This window comes from Anopheles merus, unplaced genomic scaffold (assembly GCF_017562075.2).
Source record: "Anopheles merus strain MAF unplaced genomic scaffold, AmerM5.1 LNR4000183, whole genome shotgun sequence".
Lineage (NCBI taxonomy): Eukaryota > Metazoa > Arthropoda > Insecta > Diptera > Culicidae > Anopheles > Anopheles merus.
Genome location: NW_024427763.1, coordinates 43,511 through 66,496, shown reverse-complemented (window position 1 = coordinate 66,496; position 22,986 = coordinate 43,511). Strand labels below are relative to the sequence as shown.

The window sequence follows — 22,986 nt, the reverse complement described above, 5'->3', positions numbered from 1 at the left end:
TGGGAGTTTGAATGCTCGTTCGAATTGAAAATTAAATCAAAGCTAAAGAGAATAAAGCAACCAATGCGAGAGAGCCCACGCAACCACGGGCTGTCAGTCAAGCTGAGGGCGCCCACGAATCGTCCGGCCATCAAGATGCTTATCGACGAATGCTGACGGACTCGTCAGTTCTTGAACTGTGTTCCTTCCCCAACCCCAAGCAGGGAAGAAATTGGTGAAGGGTTCTGAGGGTTTTTGTTGTTGTTTTCCATTCCCTCCAAACTCCCAAAAGGGCTTGTCAACGGTTGATGATGATATGTAACTAAACTTTTCAACGCCTGTGCCTGATAATGTTGTTGAAAGTTTTGGACGGCACTGTAGTTTCCATTTCCGCTTCCGTTTCCGATATTCGGGACGGGATAGAAGAAATGCTGACACTAGAAACTGGGGAAAGCCCGCGATTGACCCGATGGAATTGAAATTAGGTTAGTGCGGTGGTCCCGACATGGCTGTGGATCGCTTTTTCTCACCCGCTGGCACTTAGCTTAGCCCATTTCTGTTTCTCGCTCTCGAAATTCGGGGTGTGAATGACTGCTTTACGATAGTCAACATCCATCCGAAAGGGCGAGGATATTTATGAAGGAAATGTGTTGCTAATTAGGTTATTTTTATGAATTCTTCTCCAACCAAACACTCGCTTCATTAGTAGCGTCTTGACCCGTTGGAGTGTCCCTTTCTTGTTTTGCACCGCATATTTCCTCCAATGGATCCTGGTTGAACTGCAAATGGAACAAGTTAGCCCGAAAAGGCTGAAATGCGATTCCCAATTTCGATAATCAATTTTGCTCATTATTTTTCACCCTTCCAAGGATAAAGCACTCCGGAAAAGGGTTCCTAGTTAATGAACGGGATCTTAAAATTCTACGAGAATGAACGGTTCATAAACATGCTAAAAGTTTCCACTAGAAGCTCGTTCCATCATTATCCCAAGCATTTCCAAAGCGTTGGAGAACTTTTTCCGTAAAAAACGCCTGGAGTTCCTAGGAAGAACCTCTGGTTCAAAATTAGCTCCACGAAACTGTTGGTAAAATGTTCCGAGGTTATTGTTGTTCGAGTTCCACGAAGTTATCCCGTTAGCTGTGAAACAGAATACATGGTAAAGCGACCGGAAATCCTGTAAACCAAATCAGAACTCCAACGGGTTCCAAAATATCTCCACTCCGCTTGCACTCCGCTGTGTGGTCCGGAGTTGACGTCGATTACGGGTTCAGCTCCACTAATGAATGCATCAAATAACACCAACACCGATTTCAGTACCGGTTGCGGGTTGCTCATTTATTATGCACGACAACAAATTTGAGCCACGTGACACGCGGGGGAATCGTTGATATGCACACGTCCAAAAGGTGCCGAAAGGGAGGTTCGAAATTTCCCTTCAGCTACCTGCAGACTTGTGGATTCATTTTTAAAGCACAAGCATATTGAGGTGCGTGTTTTAAATCGCTTTGAGCTTGAGCTTTATGCCATTCACTGTGGTGACAATGCTACTTCAATATTTCAAGTGATCCGCAATTCCGCAGAACATAATAATAGTGCAGCGCTCATCGCGCGCTATGCACGGAAATCTGTGTAAATCCCGACAACACACACCGTGTCTGACAGTTCGTCAAAGCGCAATTATCCATTTGTCATGCATCAACACCAGGAAAACACCAGACGACACCGAGGACCCTCTGGAAAACGGGTGCAACCGAGGTGCAGCCGCCCAGCTGACACAGCGGTCTTGTGACGAGAGACAAACTTCCCGGGTCTGGTCTGGTGGTTCCGAAACTGCACCACAACTGCACTGCACAACAGAACGAACCCTTGTCTTTCTCTCTCTCTGTCCAAATGCCTTTGAACCCTTTCGAACTCGAATGGAAAATAAACAAAGAAACAAAACGTGGAAAAACAAACCGTCTATAAATAACGTACCATTTTACTCGCCGAGTCCGCAACGGTGTCTTGATGCTACTACTGCCACAACAACACTGCCCTAGGTGCCCTGGCGTAGGACCATACAGTAGACCACCGAAAGGTGTTGTGCTCTTACGGGCCACGACGGCCACGAGACAGTGGCGCTGGTCCAGTGAGGCGGACGATGGGGCGCCACTGTCTATCAGCAGCGAAGGGTTAATTTCGGGACTATTTTTATGCTCTTCTAAACAACCGCTTGTAATGTACAAAAACCATGCCGTTCAACGACGCCAGTTTCGTTGGCGGACTATTTCGGGGTAGCACGAGAACTTAACGTCATCACGGTGGTTTGACAAATAAATCTATTATGCACAGGTGAAGGTGGCAATTTCTGGATTGGGGTGTTTGTTAGAGGGATGCGCCACGCTAGAAACAATCACCACCGGAAAATGGAATTGATTCTTTGCCGTAGCATTACACAATTCTTCCCCTGCTCCTGACGCGCTCCAATTCTTCCCTTTATTTTCCGTAAAGTGTACACTCAACGGCAATTGCATTAAGAGGTACAAAATGAAATGTTTATTTTGAAGTGGTTTTAGCTCCAAAGGATCCAATCGGGTGGAAACGGAGCACCTAGTCCTTAGTTTGTTTCCATTTTCACGTGGGAAAACCGCACCACAGTCGTATGATGGATTATGGCTCGACACGCAAATGCGGGCACCAGTTTTGCCGAAGGCATAATATTTTGACCACATCAATTTTCGGTCACCCATACACGCACACACACACGATGTGTGGCGGTGCTCGCAAGTCTCTAATTTGCTTATTTGTTTGCGTTTGAAGTGTGTTGTGTGTACGCGTAAGACCGCACGGTGGCTTATGATGCGGCAGCAGTGTGTATTCTAGGGCAAACGGCAGCAATTAGCATCCCAGTGAGCTACAGTGTGGATGAAGCTTGTGCATCGTACATGCTTGAAAGGAAAAAGGTAAAAAGTGAAAACCGACCCTCAGTTGCTTGAGCTTTTGCTCCCCACCAAAAGTGTGTTGGTTTTGCGGCCACTGCTCTAATTGCGAGTGATTATAAAATCAAAGGAACTGAAGGAAGCAAACTAATTCGCCCGATGGTGATGGTGAAATGATTGATGAATGGGCGCACACACACCAAGCCTAGGTCCGGTCGGCGGAAATGACTCTCGGCTTGAATTCGGGTGCGAATTGATTTACGAGATACCATCAACAAAGTCGTTTGACTTTGTTTCCAACTTTCTGGGGTTGTGGCGCGTTTGTTGTAACGAGTGAGCTGCATAATGTTGGGCCGGTGTGTTAGTGGGCAGGGATCGAGCGACGATCTTTCTGTGACGAAAAATCTATCGCAGGTAAGAATGTAGATGGAACAATTGCCAACAAGAGAGTAATATTTACTAATAGTCTGATTTTGTGAGGCGCGTTGCCTACATTTAGGCGTCAAATAATTCAAGTCGTTTCTTTCACATGTCAGACCCTGCTAACGCACAGAATTAATTTATTTTGAATTATTAACATTATATTAAACCATTTTTTAAATTGTTCTTATAACGTAAATCAATAATAATGTTGCTAGATCCCACCCGTATTCTAAGCTCCTGCTTCTCCTCCTGACAACATTAGCTAACACCCTTCGGCACACACGCGTACAGTAAACTGGCAATTTAATTTCCTAAAATAACCCACCGAGACAGCCGCTCCAAACCATTCTGCTGACCTTAGTGTGCAACCGCTTAACCTGCCAGCTCTCGAAGTTGGCGACAGCTTCCCTACACTACACACAAACACGCACGTACACAGACCGGAAGCGTAGTAGCTTAGACGATGTGCAAAAACCACTCACTGACAGCCAGACTAAAAAGCAAAAAAAAAAAGAAAGGTAAAGCAAGGCACGATCGTTCGGTCGGAAAAGTTAGTAGAGTTCACATACACACGTACATGCACGTAATGAAGGGACGAAACTCCATCGGGTACGTGTGCCGCTTCGCCAAGTGGGATCGACTTTTGTGACGCGTATTTGACGCGTCGGCGCGGAGCTCCATTTTAGGGGCTTGAGCAAAGGGTGGAAGGGATAAGATCAGGGATCGCATAAAGTTAGAAAACGACTCGGGAGGTAATTAATTATGTTGCAGTTTTTTTTTTCTTCCTCTTCTCTCGTTTGCTCTGTCTCTGTTTTCTGTTTTGTTCTTGCCCGTTCCAGCTCGTCTTTTATCATACGCTTTGGAGATGTGTTCGTGGTTGATGCTCTACGATCAGCTTCAATTTTTAGCACCGGACTCTCGTTCTGTGCTGCAGTCATGTAAGCGAAACTTTTCGTACAAAAATATTGTTCTTGCGATGAAAAAAATATGGTCGAATAGACTTGTACTACACGGCACTGGTGTTCATGTTGTTAGTAGTGTGTGGAGTGTTGTGAGGTTTTCATTCCAGTTTTTTTTTTGTGTTCGCTTACTTGGCGGCGTTAAGACACGCGAAAGGGCATAAAGTTACGAGTGCAAACTAGGAATAGAGCAGCGGCAAAAAGGTCGGAAAATGCGAGAGAAAAAAAACATACACACACGAACCATAACCATAAATAACTCGCGTTAGGATGTGTCTTACTTTAGCGTGCCCTTTCTGGAGTGGAAGCGCTGCAATGTGCGAACGCTAACTCCATCCAAACGGTGCCATTTTCCTGGAGCGGTTGTGGAAAACTGCTTTTACGCTTCCCGTACGTAGCTGGAGTTTTCACCTCCCCATTGGGGAGAGGGATTTTGCAACTCATTTTCAAGGGACGTTTAACGAGGTATCAAGTATGGTCACACATTTAAGCACGTTTTTATATGACGACATTAAATTAATGCGTGCTCTTGAAAAGGCGAAACAAACCTAACGATGGTTGCCCTCGAGTGCGCCTCCCAGCGGGATGCTTTTTGAGTGTGGTCTACTGGGCTTGAAACGTTAATTTCGTTCACCAACAACCAATTCATCATGGTGGACACAGAAGGTAGAGCTAATTTCATTTTACAATGCATTACACTACGCCATTTTTTTCGTGGCGAAACCATTAAAATGCTCCTCCCAAATCTACGCACAAAGGCAATTAGTTTTTGGCGAAAAAATGAAGGCCCTTCTGTTCCCTTGGCGTCATTCACAGCTGATTAATCCTAAACCATGCACACGCACAGCTCAACGCATCATTTCGTAGGCAGCGAACAATACCACAGCACGATACAGCATAGCTCTCGCCTTTGTGTGCTTCAAGAAAAGTCCCCCGCAACAAGATAAAAAAGGTGGCGAAAATATGTTGAGCAGATAAAAAATAATCATCTCTTTAAAACGACACGCCTCTTCCGATCTGCCGGGCTGCGGGGCGTTGAAGCGGAAAACGAAACCGACGCACGACGCGCGACTCGGGAAAAGATAAATTACCAACCGAAAAGAACATTATGAAGCTATGCTGCTGCTGCTGGCAGTACCTTACACTCCCGCTCCCCTCAAGTGCGTAGCTGGTGTGGTGCGTAGCTGGGAAGAGAAAAATCAAGAGATTTTCCAAGCCGTGCGACATAATCGGTTCATGGCACGTGGTAAACCCGCGATCGGAGCTCTTCCAGCATCATCCGGAGGGGCGTTTTTTTTTCATCAACTCTACATCATTTTCCCGTCTCAAAACTCCAAAGAAAGAGGAAAGGAAGCTACATACCATGATACGGCAGATGGATTTTAATTGGGAAAATGAAACATGCCGTGCCGATGTCTTGGCGACTTAGTGCGCTCTGAAATGGGGGAAGACTTATGCTTCATTAGACAGTGAGGGGGGGGGTACAATTTTCCTCTCCCGTACCCGGTGCAATGTTGATTGCCCAACGATGAATCGTTGATTTGATTTAGCAGTTTATTTATTTTCTCACCCTGCGTGTCACTGCTTTTTTATCCGCCTCTGTAAGGTGCCGAAAGAACGCTTCATCTCAAGAACGGAGGTTTTTGAAGTTGGTTAATGAAGCCGATGCTAGAAGGTGCATATTTAAAGTCGAAAGTCACACAAACAGTGCCAGTAAGTGCGAAAATATTTTCCTGATGGATCAAACACACCATCAAAGAAGCTTCCTTTAGCAGACTGTTAATGCTCCAACCGATGGACCCCTGCCAAACAGCTGGCCTACATCACATCGTTAGCCTAATTTTGTTTGGAGTTTGGCCCGGGAAGTACCATCCAACTAGTGGCGCGCCATTTAGTGTGCTATTACTGCTTCATTTTCATGCCTCCCAAGAGTCTGAAGTGTAAACAGAGGCAGTACTTTTGGAGAGTGCATCTTGGCAGTGGAGCACACGACTGCAATCAAAGCGGAAGATCCCGTCCAATAAAACAAATAGCTTCTTTAGCAGTGCCAAATTGCTGTATGCTCACTTACTAGTTCGTTCGGGGATTAATGCCAGTCTGCAGTTTGTGGACCAAAAAGAGGAAAATAAAATTCTAGAGCTTGTTCTTTTTTGTTACATTCCAAGAAACTGCTGACTCCTACTGAGCAATGCCATAAAGCCTGTGTTGAAGCAAGACTGCAATTTTATCTCCTTCCCTCTGGACGTCTTTTTGTAGACTTCTTCTACTCTTTTTTTTGCGGATAAAGGACGCTCCAGGAAGTTCGTAGCACAATTTTTGGATGATTTAAAATTTATGGTCCAAAATTTCCTACTTTTATTGGACATCGTTAGTCTTTGTTTTGCGGAGCAAACGAGGAGCCTGGTTAAGAGCACGTGCCAAGAGCGGATGGCGGCACACTCTAACAAACTCGTCCTATGACCGTTCGGTTACAAATGTTGCGCTTTTTGGTTGTACTGTAACATTACTCACATTGCTAACAGTTGTCAGAAATCATCGTACAGTGATGTCCACAGTCCGGCTACTAAAAACGATGCCAACCAGATGACTCACAATGTACGCATCGCATGGCACGTTAATATTGCATGAGGAAGGACGATGATTCCCTGGAAAGAGCATATCACCCCCAGGGCTACAAGGGATAGTCCAGCTTGTAAAGGACTGCTCCCCGATTTCTCCAAGGAATTTATGTTTCCATTTAGAGATCCTCCAGCGCCAATCCAACCAATATCTGGACGAGTAGTGTCTTCTGCTGCTGCCATCGTGTCGTCCTGCAGCATTTGCTACGTGATTTTGTAGGTTCCAAGTGAAATTGGCTAGCCTATCCGGTCATCGGGCACATGCGTCCTGATCATTGGGCACACACCATATGTTACTTCAGCTTCTGGTCCATCCAAACAAACGAATCATATCTTCGTCCAAGACGGTACGATTGTCACTGGATGTAGAATAAATTTAATAATACTAATGTGCATCGTTACCTTTCACGGGCCGGCCGTACCCGGACGTCCGGTGTCTTCCACTAGGGACGTAATATTGATCCTTTCTTTCGGTTTTGCTCCAATATCTCTCCCTTTCACACAGATCTACACCGACTGGGCCAACTACTATCTGGAGCGGGCAAAGTCGAAGAAGAAGGTGTCCGACCTGTCCGCCGACTGTCGCGATGGGCTGCTGCTGGCCGAGGTGATCGAAGCCGTCACCACCTTCAAAGTACCTGATTTGGTGAAGAAACCAAAAACTGCCCAACACATGGTGAGTACCCGTTTGCTACAGCTTTGCTGGGGATTTTATATTCTAACGGAGACAAAGAGAGGAACAAATCCCAGCGCTGGGAGATACACACTTTTTCTCGACATTCTTGAGATTTTTCATGCAAAATCCGAGCTTGTCGCATCGGATAAAAGACTATTCCCTTCTTTTCCCATTTCCAAGCAAGAAAGCAACCACTCTTGACGAAAGACGGAAAGAGCGATAAATCAATTACCGCCATAAATCATACTTATTAATAACAATCAGTTCACCATAAATCATCACTAGCGACGATGGTGGTGGCGGGTCGATTCCCCAAGTGTATGGCGGTATGGCGCCGGGAAGGAATGGGTACTCGTCCATGGCAGGGTTTGAGTTTTCCATTTTCCATTATGTCTGCTCTAGCTTACGCTGCGACTCACTCAGTCCGATGACCGCACGCAAAAGAAACAATCCAATGCGAGAATAAATGTGCGGCGGTGCATTACGTTCGCTATTTTATTCTATGAATAATTAATTGTTGCATGCGTTCGTTCGGTACATTGTGTTTATGATAAGCATAATGTTTGCGTACCGGAAAACGAGAATGAAGGATTTGTAGTATTCGTGTTTCATTTTTTTTTGTTTATTTATTGCATCAAGACACACTAAATCTTTCCTAAGGAACTATCCTAAGGAACTTTTTGTGTTGGATTTTATGATTTTCATATATAAGTTTGATTCCAAATAGTTACATTCATAAAGCTTTCATACTGTTTGAAAAAACGCCTGAAGGTATGCAATTGGCTAAACAAATCAGTATCTTTAGGAGAATAAATTACCATTAAAAATCGGCTGTGACAATTTAAGCTTACTAAATCCGTAAGCAGATTCCACTACATCATTGCAATCATCCCTTTCCGTTTCACTCTCCCAGGTGAGTTTGATCCTTTTTTTTATTGTCGACCAAATCAAGAACCTTCCTCTAGGGAGTTGAACGCGTTGAAAGCATTTTAGCGCACTAAGTGTGCCACCAGCCAATCGACGGACATTCGATCGCACGGGCACAAGCAAAGATGATGCCGGACCGAAGCGGTTGATGAAAAATTGCTCTATCATTGCACTTCGCTTTTCGAAAGAAGAATGGCGCTCCCCGGGGGGGACGGTGGCGGCCAAGACTTTCTTTCTCGGAACCACCCTCGGGCGAGTAGGAGAGTAATCATCAATTTAATCAACGTTCTATCTAAATTGAAAATAATTCGCTCTAAAAGCAACTAGATGCGATTCGATTACCGCATGCTTGGCCGCTTTGTGTGTGTGTTTGTGGCTCTCGTTGTTTGGGGTCCAGCAGAGGCCGACCGGGAATGCTTACGCATTCCACCAAGAACGTGGGGCAGCTTTCACGGTTTGGCAGTGGCCTTTTATCGGGTTATCATCGGTGGACTTTATCGGACGTTGGGCTCACGGGCAGGCGTGCGGCTTGGTTATTTAATTGCCCCGGAGTTGGCTGTCCTGCTGCGCCTCTGAAAAGAACAGAGTGTACGCAGCGCGTTGTGTTGTTGTCTGCTCTGCGTAGCCTCACTGCGGGTGGGTTTAGTGTTCTTTCAGCGTTGTGCTCCTCGCGGCCGATGCGTTTGTGCGCCGATAAATGTTGTCGATGAAAGGCGTGCTGTGAAGCCGAAGCGCCCACCTCAGCGCCCCGGTTACGATGAGATTGCATGTGAACGTTGTCAGGTTGCCGGGGGTCCGGGGGAGCATTCTTGCATTTGCCGAGCCATCTTACGCCTCGTCCCCATTGAACCACCGCTCAATGAACCTAAATGCTGAACACGATATCGGGTAACAATTGAGCGCGCGCGCACGGTCCCTCAAAAGCCCTCCTTACGGATCATGATTTATGGTGCATTCTCATTGGTCCTGTGCAGCACGCCGATTAAATCACAATTCTAACCCTGAGGATCGGGAGAATTGTGTTTCGATTCTTTCTCCCCCCTCCCAACCCCGCGGATGCAGAATGGTTGCAGTCGTAAAATCTGACACCATCGCTTACTCTTATCGAAGAGTGTCAGAATTGGTATCTCCGGTCACGTAAATGTTTGATTAAGCGAATGAATTTTGGGCTGCTCTGGCCTGCGGATGCGGGTTCCAATATTTAATCGAACACGCAGCTGTGTCCTGCCCCGAGGCCGGACCGATGTCGCCGTTACGTGCTCATTAGCATGATGAAAATGCAACACAGTTTCATTGTCCGCAGCCGCAAGGCGTCATCGTTATCCGAACAAAGAGCGTTCGGACATAATCCACGAAGCACTTGAAGCACGGTTCACTGTCACCGGTTCTTGGTGTCGGCTTGTGTTGGGTCGCGACTAGACGCCATAAATTCTCAATGGACATCCTCGCTTGCAGCGTAATTGAAAGTGAGTGAGCTCATTCATGCGAATCCAGGCTGCTTAGTGCTAAGAATAAGGCAGGCGACATAGACGAACCTTAACGCTAGCTTAAAATGGAAAGTCACCCGAAGTAACGAGGAGAGAATACGCCAGTGCGAGCAATGCGCTCGTTGGACTCGTTGTGGGTGGACTTGTGCACTGATTGCGTCGGAAAACCCCTTTGAAAAATAGGGGCAAAAGATTCAAACGGACGCATCGTGACTGGTGACGGTGAGCGATTCTGACGTTGATGATGATTTGACCGCACGCCAGAAAATCAAAACCCGTCTTCCCCGTTGGAGCATCTTGCGCTTGTGTTCCGTTTGCATCGAAATATTGCCCTGATTTACGACCAATCGTAAGCAGAATGTACAACACGACCGTACTCTCTCTCTCTCTCACTACCTTGTTAGCGCTACTGTTTGGTGTTGGTTTACGACTTTGCTGGGTGTGAAGTTGAACGGTGCTGGCGATTGAGCGTGTTGCTTGCGCTCGAGGAACAATAAATTGAAGGTATGATAATGTAAGGCAAAGGGTGCAATATGTTATATTTTCCCAATCTGGACAATTTATGTCATGAAGGTGTTCTTCGCGCGTGGAAAGCCATGCCTTTTTTCGGGATGAAGTTCGGGTACGGAAGCGAAAAACAGGCCAGAGCTGCGGTGAATCTGAAAGATAGTTTGGAAATGTTTTGTCGGTGTTGGAATGATGAAGAGTTAAACGATAAGTTACTTTAGAACGATTTTATAGAATGCACTTCATCCTCGAACGTATTTTAACAAAAGCTTTTACTCCAAAAACTGTTCGTCTTGAGAAAAACGCCTGAATGTATGCAATGTGTACAGCAAAAGTTCATTTTTTAGATTTTTTTGCCCGCATATGCTCTTTCCAACTCATATCTCTATCGTTTCCATTGGCTATAAAAAAGTTCTATATTTCTGGTGCCTAGAAACACAACATTTACTTCCCACCCTATGCCCAGAACAACAACAACTCGTAGTAAAATAAAAGTGAACACACATTCCAGCAACCAGCGCTGCTTGCGTTGCCTTTCTCAATGTTTTTATTTATCGTTTCTACGGGGTTAACTTTGTTACGTGCCGACACCGCCGCCACCCAATTTTGCTTCCGTGCGCGAAGATATTTAAATCAATAAATTCGGTGTTGCCTTTCGGCGGTCGGGCTGGAGAACGTTTTCCCAAAAAAAAAAGAATCAAACGTGCCTTTATTTGCCTTTGTGTGCGCGAGGTGAAGGTGGCCCAACCTTCGCTTATGTTGCTGCGCTAGTTTCGGCCAACGTCGGCGCTGGCATGTAAACACATGCTAATGCTCGACACCAGATGTGTTCCGATTTTCCGTGAGAAACACTGTGGGCTGTGGGCGGCAGTGGAAGCTAAAAACAAGAAAAGTCTATTCTAGATTCCACTCGCTGGAACAGTCAGTTTGGTGGACCGTACCGTGTCGGCATGCCGTGTTCGGACAGTTGAGAGTTGAGCATCGCCACTGCGCACTCTATAAACTATTCCCGCACTGCATTACTGGCGAGTGCATTTACTGCTGCGGCGGCGGTGGCGAGTGGATTTGCTTACCTTTTGGGGATGCATTGCCACGTTTGGGAGGAGGATGAGCGATTTAATTAACTCCTGCAGTGGACGGGACGGGTGTTGGTTGATGGGAGAACGCGTAATTAGGTCAAATCGGACGCTACAGTAAATGATGATGACGCTGTTCTGTTCCGAGATTGCCCGCGGCGTTGAGTGACTCGTACGCTTAGGGTGGAGCAGATGCACGCGTTGCATTTTTAGTTTATCTTGGGATTAAAAGATATGCGTAATATATATTCTCGATCAATAGAAACTTGGATCAACTGGGGATAGAGCGAGAATGCTTTTAGTTGTAGTAGGTAGGAAAGCAGATACACTTTATTTAGTCAACTCAAACGCCGATCCGTATTCTGTAGAGCAAATACCTTCGAAATAGTTCCTCTATCATTGCGTAAATAGGTCAACAGCAGCAGTAAATCAAGACGCCGTGTGCAATGGGAGCAATATGTTAGGCTCTTTATTGAATATTTGATAGGCAAAGCATTAGAACACATTAGAAAAGTTTCCGCTTTTGATGATTCACAGCACGTACACTGTTACACACTGCCCCGCGATCAATCTTATCGCGCTGGCCTCGACTAGCGACTAGCTCTAAGCTTAGTAATTATTTGCCCGCACGATTGGTGCGTTTCGCGTTTCTGGTACGTGTATAATTGTGGTTTTTAGTGAGTGCTGCCGTGCCGTGGTAGAGATGCGATTTATGAACTTGTGGCAGTGGCACCAACGGGGGTCATACGCCTAACGCTTCGATGCAAATCATAGCGTTCGCCATTTCGCAACGCTTGTGCTGTGGATAAATGTATTTTATTGGTGTTGTTAACACAACTCAACAGTATCGGACTGGATGTCAGTGTGCAGGGGCATGCATTCGTTTACAGTTTGTGCATAGTGCAGCGTGATAGAGGTACGACCTTACGTTCTGACCTCCCACAGTGAGATAGAGAGGGGGAAGAAAGATTAATGATGATCAATTAAATAAACGCAATCCAGACCAGAAGTATTACGTACAGAGTGATAGCAAACCCAACATATGCGCTATGGTCCACCGTTAGGCTATTTTCTAATTGCTGCTTTCCTGCCCGCTGTGAATTGTGTGTTGTAGAATTTTTGGAATAGTTTGTTCTCGATAGCAATTCACCAGGCAGACAGACAGGCAGGCGGGTAATCTCTATTGTACTCGCGGGCATTATATTGTTTCGGTCATTGGCCGCGGTGGCGATGGGGTTTGGTAGCTGACCTGGCCGATAACACGCGCTCCCACACGGCGGTTCGGTGGTGCGGGTACGGTAAATTAGAGCCATCCGGTCTCCGGTGCGGACGGGGCGAGATGGATTAGCGTGACCGTTTCCGGCATCACACACACGCGCGGTGCCCCCGTTCGATGCTGCCGGATTCGATGCTGAGGCGCGATCGTAAACCCCCTGAGCTAGCGATCTTTCCGCCAGCGGGTAGAACAAATGTTTTTTCATGTTTTTTTTTTTTTTTTGTTGCTTTCGATGGAATGAAACAGCGAAAAACTCAATCCAAGCGCTATTGCTTTGATGGAATTCTTCTCATCTTGTCGGATCTACGATTCGAACGATGTTCCAGCTGCCAAATGTGTGATACTATGCTACACCCCAGTCCAACTGATTGGGAAGGTTCGTGAATGGTTTTTGCGTTCGATGGTGGTCCGCATTTGCAAGCATTTGCAAATGAATGAATGGATGAAATTGTGTGCAGCGACCTTGGTCGCTACGATTCGCGTAACGTGTAAATGCGACTCGGGTGCTGATAATGAAGTGAGAGCGATCGGCACAGATCGATTGGAGAGAGAGATCGTGAACGGCGAAGAGAGATCGGAGAATGGAGACAGAAGCGATGGCGGAGAGAAGCGGGACTTCGGTGACGGCTTGCGTGTAGTTCGGGTGTGTTTAGAGTGGCGGTTAAATTAATGTAGCGGGAAATAAAAGTTAATAAATAAAGTTAGTTATAATCTCTAAAATATTAATCTTTAGTTGTTTCATCTGGTGACAGCGGTAAAGCGCCTACTTTGTAGCGCACGTAACGTTATTTCTGGCTGGTGTTCTAAGTGATAGTGTAAAAGTAAAGGTATAAAGTATGTGGTGAAGGTAAATTGCAGCGTCATAGTGTTAAGTGCTAATTATGATCTAATTATTAAAAAAATCATTTTTCTTTCGTGTAACTAAGTTAACAACAGTTTATTTTTATTACTATCATTACAATCATAGTCATCATAATCGGTAGGCTAATCAAATTAGTTGGTAAATTTTTGCAACCATAATCCGTCATTTTATTTTAGCCGCGTACGTAGAGAGTAATGAACCCTAAGGTGTTGGCGCTTAGAAACAGGACTGTCAAAATCAATAACGGTAACGTGGATAAAATTCATTCAACAAATCTGCAACACAATCTTAATTCAACTACAAATAGTGATCAGTGTCTACACAAAGAATATAATTATACGGAACACCTCAGAATTCTTAAGGAAGACTTTTTCAACCAGAGTATTGAAATCGAGCGTGCATTAAACACTACAATCCACAAAATGGCATATGAATTTCCACTCGAAAGGGCAATGTTATGTATCCCGGAATACAACGGAAATGCAAATGATTTAGATGGATTTCTTTATCAAGTTGAATTCTTTGCTAAACAAATACCAGCGGGTGAATCGGAGGAAGATTTAATTCGAACCGTAATGTTTAAATTAAAAGGTAGTGCAGCTGGTTTCTTTAATCGCATATTAGACGAATCGTGGGTAAAAGTAAAAACAAACCTTATTAAGCTGTTTGGAGAAAAAATGAGCTTAGAAGCCATTTTCCAACAAGTGGAAACACTACAGCAAGGGGGAAATGAAGCTTTTTCCGCATTCAAAGAAAGGGTTCTTAAACTCAAAGAAAACATAATTAATGCAGATAAAAACAACACCGAGGACTCGTACGCCATACGAAACCTAAAAATACACTTTTTAGCTGGTTTGAGAAATTCGGAACTGCAAACACTGGCGAGAATGAACAAACACTTAGATTTCGATGAACTTTTAGAGTATTTGGAAGATGAAGTGGTTCAAATTGAGCACATGCGGAAAATCGAAACAAGGTTGAATCGCTCAGAAGCGCATAATACTCCTCAAACCAGTTACTGTAGTGGCTCATCTGCACAAGGCGTGATTGACGAAAGAAACCTGCAGCAAGAAGAATGTAGTGCCAATAGTTTTAGACGCTGCAACAATAGCACTAATTTCACTAACCCTTCAAATTCAAATAGTTTTTGGCAATCACAACACAATAGTACGGCATATAACACAAATACTCGTAACATTAACAGTAACTTTTCTCGGCCAAGAAGATATTTTGCTCCGCATAGTAGTTCCTACCATAATAATTATACACAACTAACACCATCACACAATTCAACACAACCACAAAATTATTATACACAACATTTTTCACAACAAACACCACCACATAATCAACATGAAAATAATAATTCACGGGGGCAAAATCAATATTACCACCAACCATTGAATTCCAACACACATACAAAAAACTAAATCAAGGAACACTATGTGCTGAAACAGTAATGAATAGTGTTCCGAAAAAACAGAAAAATTTATTTTTGCTCAGTCCTAAAGAAGAATATATGGATAACATAGAAGAAGTACCAAATGTCTGTGGAAATGAATATGAATCATTGGATATAGAATTTACTAGCGATGGTAAACTAATGGTTCATATTTTATCGCAGAGCTCAAAAAAATTAATGATAAAGTATTTAATTGATTCGGGAGCTTGCTTCAATGCATTGAGTTGGGAATCGGCAAAAGAATTAGGGCCTTCTTCCATAAATTACAATGACAAAGTAACATTGTCAGGGTTTGATGGAACTTTGTCCGAAACCATTGGCTCAATTTATGTTAATTTAAATGTTGGAAAATCTTTATATGCTATAAAATTTTACATACTTAAAACACTCAGCGTTCCAGGAATAATCGGAGCTAGTTTTTTAAGAAAATACACGTTAGGAATAGGAAAAAAATTTGAAAACATTCATTTGCAAAAGAATATAAATGAAAATGAGAAAGAAAAAGGGAGCGAGGAAGCGAGTATGAATGAAGAAGATTGTACTTTGATAGACAATCAAGAAAAAAATGAGTTGCTCTCACATATGGAGAAACAACTCTCTGATTGTGATGTGGTCGAAACGAGCAAGGAGGAAGAGTTAGTCGGTTCAGAAAGATATAGAGAATTAGTAAAGAAAATTAATTTTACACATTTAGATAGCACAAAAACAAATATCATTCAACAAATAATTGCAAAATACACCGATATATTCCATTTGCCAGGGGACAAACTTACATTTACTAAAGCAGCAATGCACGAAATTGAAACAAATTCCAATATACCTATATATAAAAGACAGTACAGATTTCCAGCTGCTCTGAATAATATTATGGAAGAGCAAATAGAAGAAATGCTTAAACAGAAAATAATAAGGCCAAGTAAAAGTCCATGGAATGCTCCTGTCATGTGCATTCCCAAAAAATCTGAGGATGATCAAGGAGAAAAAAAAATCGGATAGTAGTCGATTTTCGTGCTCTCAATTTAATAACTAAACCTTTCGTATATCCTATTCCCAGAATAGATGACATCATGGATAATATTGGCAATAGTAAATTTTTTTCTACCATAGATTTGAAATCTGGATTTTTTCAAATACCCATCGCACTTAAAGACGCCGCAAAAACAGCTTTCTCTACAGCTAAAGGGCACTATGAATTTTAAGAATGCCAATGGGCCTCAAAAACAGTCCTTCAACATTTCAGAAGCTGATGAACACTGTGATTTACACCATACAACCAATTAAAGCTTTCGTTTACTTAGATGATATTGTGGTGTTCGGGGATTCAATAGAAGAGCACACCAATAACCTACTAAAAGTGTTTAATGCTTTAAGAAATCACAATCTCAAAATAGAACCGTCAAAATGCAAATTACTCCACAAAGAAATAACATATTTAGGCCACACTATCAAGGAAACAGGTATTAAACCAACACAAGCAAATGTGAAAACAATTTTAGACATGCATACACCAAAAACCCTGAAGGAAGTACGATCGTTTTTAGGAATGATAAATTTTTATGGTAAATTTATACCAAACGTTTCTGATATTAGAAAGCCTTTGCATGAGCTTTTAAAGAAAAATGCTGAATTCATTTGGGATAAAAATTGCGATGAAGCATTTAAAACGTTAAAAAACCTACTTATCTCTGAACCAATTCTAGTGCGACCAAATTTTGAAGATTGTTTTGTAATTACAACAGATGCTAGCGATTATGCTCTTGGAGCAGTATTATCGAACGAAAAAACAGTAGAATGTCCGATCGCTTATGCCAGTAGATCCTTGGTTGGAGCCGAAAAACGGTATCACCCTATTGAAAAGGAACTATTAGCTATAGTATGGGCGGTGGAACACTTTAAACATTATATATATGGAAACAAATTTATCGTATATTCCGATCATAGGCCCCTAGTCTCTATATGGCGCCTTAGAGAAAACTCGCCGATTTTATCTCGACTTAGGTTGCGCTTGCAAGGATTGGAATGTGAAATACGATATAAGAAAGGGAAAGAGAACGTGGTTGCCGATTTTTTATCTCGGCTTCCAGAGCTAAAATCGAGTGAAAATCAAAAAGAGGAAGAAAACAATACGGTAGCTGTGTTCACACGCCAACAAAAGAAACTTCTTATGAATCCTAATCAAGGTAAGAAACAAAAAGAAAAAGTGGAAGAAAATAATAACATCCCTGAACATGAAGATCACTGGCAACAATTATTAAAATTAGATGTACAAAAGAAACAAGCACTGAAGAACTAAAGAGGACAGAAAAGTTGGAGAAAAACAAACAAACACTTAAATCAAAATTTCAAAATTATAACCCGGGGACAGAGCGAATTCAGATTGAAAAACATGAAGTAGATACAGTGCTTAAAGAATTTCATGACTCTCCGGTAGGAGGACACGTGGGTGTTAAAAGAATGAAAAAAAGGATAAAGGAGTTATTCTTCTGGGCTGGTATGGATAGGAATATTGAGGGCTACGTAAAAAGTTGCAAATCTTGTCAATTAAATAAGATTGGTAGATACAACAAAATTCCTATGCAGATTACTACTACATCAACTTTTCCTTTTGAAAAGTTGTACATGGATATTGTAGTACTACCAGAATCAGAGAGGGGGAATAAGTACGGATTGGTAATACAAGATGATCTCACAAGATATTTGATAGTTACACCAATAGCAAATCAAGAAGCAACAACTGTAGCTAAAGCATTTGTGGAACATGTCATCTGTCTTGTTGGCGCTCCTGTGGAACTCGTTACTGATCAGGGAACAAACTTCATGAGTGCGATTATGAAGGAAGCTTGTAAATTATTAAAAATTAAAAAAATCAACACGTCAGCATACCATCCGCAAGGTAACATAGTCGAAAGAGCTAACAGGGAGCTTAAGATATACTTAAGACAGTTCGTCGGTAAAAACTATAAGGTGTGGGACGAAGTTTTACCATATTTTTCCCTACAATACAATACATGTATTAATTCGTCGACTGGTTATACTCCCTATGAATTAGTTTTTGGTAGGAAAGCTAGGTTACCAACTTCCATATACAAACAAATTGATAGGAAAAGGATGTACTCGGATTATTCTGAAGAGTTAATAAGAAATATGGCAGAGACACATTTCATAGCGAGAGAAAATTTGATAAAGTCAAAAGAGAAGCGTAATTAATATACGATCAGAACGCAATAGAATGGCAACCTATGTGGGGAGAGATGGTACTCGTCAGAAATAACCAAATAGGAGTAGGGCAAAAGTTGCAAGGGCTGTGGAGAGGACCATACGAAGTGGTTGAAATACCGAGCGACCAAACATGTATAGTAAGGAATGGGAAAAAATTAGAGAAAGTACACAACAACAGATTAAAAAAATTTAATTCATAAAATGAAAATGGGAAAACAAAAAGAGTAGAAATAGGATAAGGAAGATTCTTATATTCAGATTAGGATTTAGAAACATTAGAATTAGTAGTTTAGGGATTTGAAATCAGGGAAAACATAAATTATAGGATAGTCTTGGTAGAAAAAGCTTAGTTAAAAAAAAAAAAAAAAAAAAAAAAAAGTAGAAGTAGAAGTAGGATAGACAAGGGTCATAGGTTAGATTAGGATTTAGATACAGAATACGGGGTTTGAATTTTAGGAAATTATTATTTAGCTGCAGGATAGAGCCAAGATATAGTTAGTTTAGATTTCATTTATAGCTTTAAGTGATTATGTACATTTAAGAAATAAGGATTATTAAAAAAAAAAAAAAAAAAAAAAAAAAAAAAAAAAAAAAAAAAAAAAAAAAAAAAAAAAAAAAAAAAAAGATTATCCCTAACTAGTTCCCTAAGCAACAGTAGCATATAGCCACAAATATCCACACGGCATATCCACACAAGCACGTATCGATGGAAGCAGCATTAAACAGACACAGGCACAAACGAGATATCGAGTTGAAGAAAAAAAAAAAACGTAGCACACACCACTAGCACAGGAAACAAACGCTATACGGGTTGAGCTGGTGAGGTTGAGCTAAGACGGTTGAATGATGGTTGAATGATAACTTTGCTCCCCCAGTTCCCAGTCCAAGAAGGCAGCTTATAGTCAGAATTATGCACCTAAAATATAGAAGGCCAATGAATTATTAAGTCACGCGGACGGACTTTACACGTATGTTACGTTGTTCGCACGTGAACGCAGCAGCAAAAAGAGCGATGAAAACGACAGCCCAGCACAAGGAGCGTTCTGACGGAAGTCCCTTCTGACGGCCTAGATCTATCATAAGACACATATAGATCACGAGATAACGATAAGAAATTGCTTGCAAAACAAATCGTACTATATAGTTTTCTTGCAAAACAATTTTCGTTAAAAAAAAAAGTAAAAGGACATGCAGCGACCTTGGTCGCTACGATTCGCGTAACGTGTAAATGCGACTCGGGTGCTGATAATGAAGTGAGAGCGATCGGCACAGATCGATTGGAGAGAGAGATCGTGAACGGCGAAGAGAGATCGGAGAATGGAGACAGAAGCGATGGCGGAGAGAAGCGGGACTTCGGTGACGGCTTGCGTGTAGTTCGGGTGTGTTTAGAGTGGCGGTTAAATTAATGTAGCGGGAAATAAAAGTTAATAAATAAAGTTAGTTATAATCTCTAAAATATTAATCTTTAGTTGTTTCATGTGTTTGTCGTGCAGAAAAATAAAAAAAACATACCACATTTTGGTACAAAGATAAACCGCTTAGAGCAATACGGAACAGCTTGCGCACCGCAATACGGAACAGCTTGGGAAGTTGCGTGACTTTAGCTATTAAGCTGTCCGTGCTTGGGAATGTTGAGATGGACGGGGCTATTAGAGGCTGCAAAAATGAAACCCGAAAGCAGAGCTCCACTATTCCAGAATCAAACACTGCCAAAGTTCAAGGTCCTGTTAGACGAGAGGAGTGTTTTGGAGTGTTTTGGAGTTGGTTGGAGGAGCTACTTCCAAGAAGTTAATGGATATTGAAGTCTGGTTTTGTAGCCAACACGGCTTGAGTAATGCGTAGAGTATTATACGGAATTCAAAACTATTTGCAGAAAGTAAAGATTGATAGCTAATTGAGTTTCTGTCGTCTGGCATCTTCTGAACAATTTATTCAACATGTATAAACCTACTACCTAAACCAAGACATATGCTTTATTATGACTCCACTAACAAGAACCCAAGCTCTACACGCACGATGCTGTGTTTATAAATTTAGATAAATAACCTCCCGAAAAAAAAGAAATTCCTCCCTGTCCCGGCACAAATTCCAGCTCGGTTGACTGCCCGGTTGACTGCCCCACGTAGAACACGCGTGCAAGTGTGTGGTCACTCGCGATATCGAGGGCAATAATTCGTCGCCTCGTCGAAAGTGGCCAACCAAATGAAGAGTGACAAACCCGCAGGTGGACATCATCGACGGGACATAAACGAACCACCCAGCTTCCCAGGCCTTTGCCGACACGACACGCTCTATAAATAGCCAATTTATGTTCGGTGGTCGATGAAATATACCGCCGTAAACCGCCGCCACGAGTTTGACCACCGCGGTCGTCGTTCAGACGTGTGACAGCTGGCCGGGCATACTTTTGACCGGGATAACCGTCAACTAAAGCCCCGAATATCCCAGAGGTTTCGTGACCGTGCGCTACGGGGCTTGTCGCATCGGCAATCACACGGCGGTCATAAGGCGCCACGCGAACGCGACGAAGACGACATTCATTAGTCAGTTGATTTATGGTGTTTCAATATTTAAACTGCAATCCACCACCGATCGGGCCCGTATCTCCCCTGCGGGGGAGGGCGTGTAAGGCAATTATGGTTTTGCATGACTTCAGTTTTCTTCAGTTCTTGAGTCACTGCTCTTGGTTCGCACTCTCGTGCTCTCTCTCTCTCTAGCCAAAACAACCACTCAACCAGCACGGGACACACTTCTGAAGACCTCATTTTGCGACCTACTTTCGTACCCATCGATGCTGTCTCAACCATCAAAAGCCCCCACGATGCTTGGCCGACGTTGTGAAGAACGGTTCTGGATGTACGCTTCGATTCTCGCCGTTCACAGATTGTGGGCGGTTTGAAGGGTCGGCCATTCCTCCAGAAGATGCACTTCCGACCCGTGTGGATGAAGCAAGCGGTTACGGCAGCGGATAGAATTTCGCGCTCGCGCTGCTCCGTCGATTAGACAATGTGGAGTTCCGGAGTTGAGCGCGGGTACTTGAGCGCTCTTCGGCTATAAATAGCACTTATGTAATAGCTTGTCCTATTTTTGCCAACCTCTTCCAGGTTCTGAGGTGGGTTCATGCTCTTCCGTGCTCAAACCTTGTTGCACTTTAAAGCGGCGATGCTTCAGATTGCATCTCAATCTCCTCTCCACTGAGAAACAAGAAGTAACCACAGCTGTGTGAGGAATTAAGAAGGCGAGAAAATTTATGACAAAATGCTCTTAAGCACTACGCAACGCCGACAGCTCCGGACGAAGCGGCTTCTTGCTCCTTTGTGATACTAAGCCCACAGTTTTACCATCCTTAGCTGCACAAGTTAAGAACTATGCACACGGGTAGAGCACGCGGTATCGTTGACCGCAGCTACATCACAGATGCAATTTTAAAGCCGCCGCCAACCGGTAGCATAACCTTTTCTTCCCAATTAGTCGGTAAATAAAAGTGCCTTACAGCTCTCGCCCAGCAACGTTTCGGGCGAGACCTAACCCATCTCAGACCCAAGACTAAGCCCCGGTATCAACATTAGCGAGCGTTGCATAAATCATACTACATATTCTGAAACCACGACCGTCGCCACAACGGGGGACCAGCACACCCGAATGGTCGATGAAGATTTCAAATCTTGGGAGACGAAGGACCGCTTTGATCCGCTCACTGTTGGGGAGTTTTTTGTGGGAATATATTACCACACAGTTGGCGTCCTGTGTCTGTTGAGCGGCGTTCTGCGGTGGCGTCTTCAAAACGTCCCCTGAACCCCACACCGTTGAAGGTGGTTTTAATTTTTGAAATTTAATCGAGACAATAACCATCAACTGTGATGTTCCCTGGTTCGGAGGTGGAGCATGAATTTCCCGCGTTTGTGTGAAGTGTCTCGTAAAATTACGAACGTTGTGACGTTGGCGCACGACATTCGGCGGTTGCTTCCTGCTGAAGAAGGCGCACCTCAGGGCGCGTGTTGTTTTGCTTATTGGCAAAATATTATGACATTCGAATAGATAGCGCAGGGTGGCACGATGGGAATTGGTGTAAAAGAAAGGTGGCAAAATGGGAAAAGTAGGTCGTGAATATTCACACGCGAGGACATTATTTTAAGGTGTGATGTATTGGATGCAAGCGTATCGTTCCCTTTATTACAATTTTGAGTATCTCAGCTTTAATGGCAATTGTGTGTTGTCGTCTTTTAGATGAGACATTTATGCAGCGAGTAATCAAAATGGTTTTGAGATCATTTTCTACCAATCAACACAACACGCTCGCATATTTGTCGGTTTATTGCCCAAACCACAAAATTGAAACACATATTATAAGGTATCGTCACATACACCTAGTTCTTTGAGGGGAAAAAACCCACAATACCTGAAACCTTACAATCGAAAATTCGTTTTTTCCACTTCGCAGAATCACATAATAAGAAAATGAAATATTCGCTATTACCATATCCATCCTTTTCTCATGAAGCAATTCTTCGTGTTTTCAATATTTCTTATCTTTTTTCTTGAAACGGTTCTGAAAAAGGTTCCCATGTTCCTGTGTATTTAAGACCTGATATCCGAT

At 43.0% G+C, this 22,986-nt stretch overlaps 1 protein-coding gene across 1 annotated transcript in view; it reads left to right on the top strand.

Moving 5' to 3' along the window:
• Positions 1 to 2,802: 2,802 nt before the first annotated feature.
• Positions 2,803 to 22,986, top strand: part of LOC121601794 (protein sickie-like) — a gene marked incomplete at its 3' end in the record, with an annotated part of 47,867 nt that continues 27,683 nt past the window's right edge. The window contains exons 1-2 of the mRNA XM_041930591.1: positions 2,803 to 3,311; positions 7,403 to 7,573. Coding sequence (XP_041786525.1) covers positions 3,243 to 3,311; positions 7,403 to 7,573 — 240 coding nt within the window. The remainder of the gene's footprint in view (positions 3,312 to 7,402; positions 7,574 to 22,986) is intronic.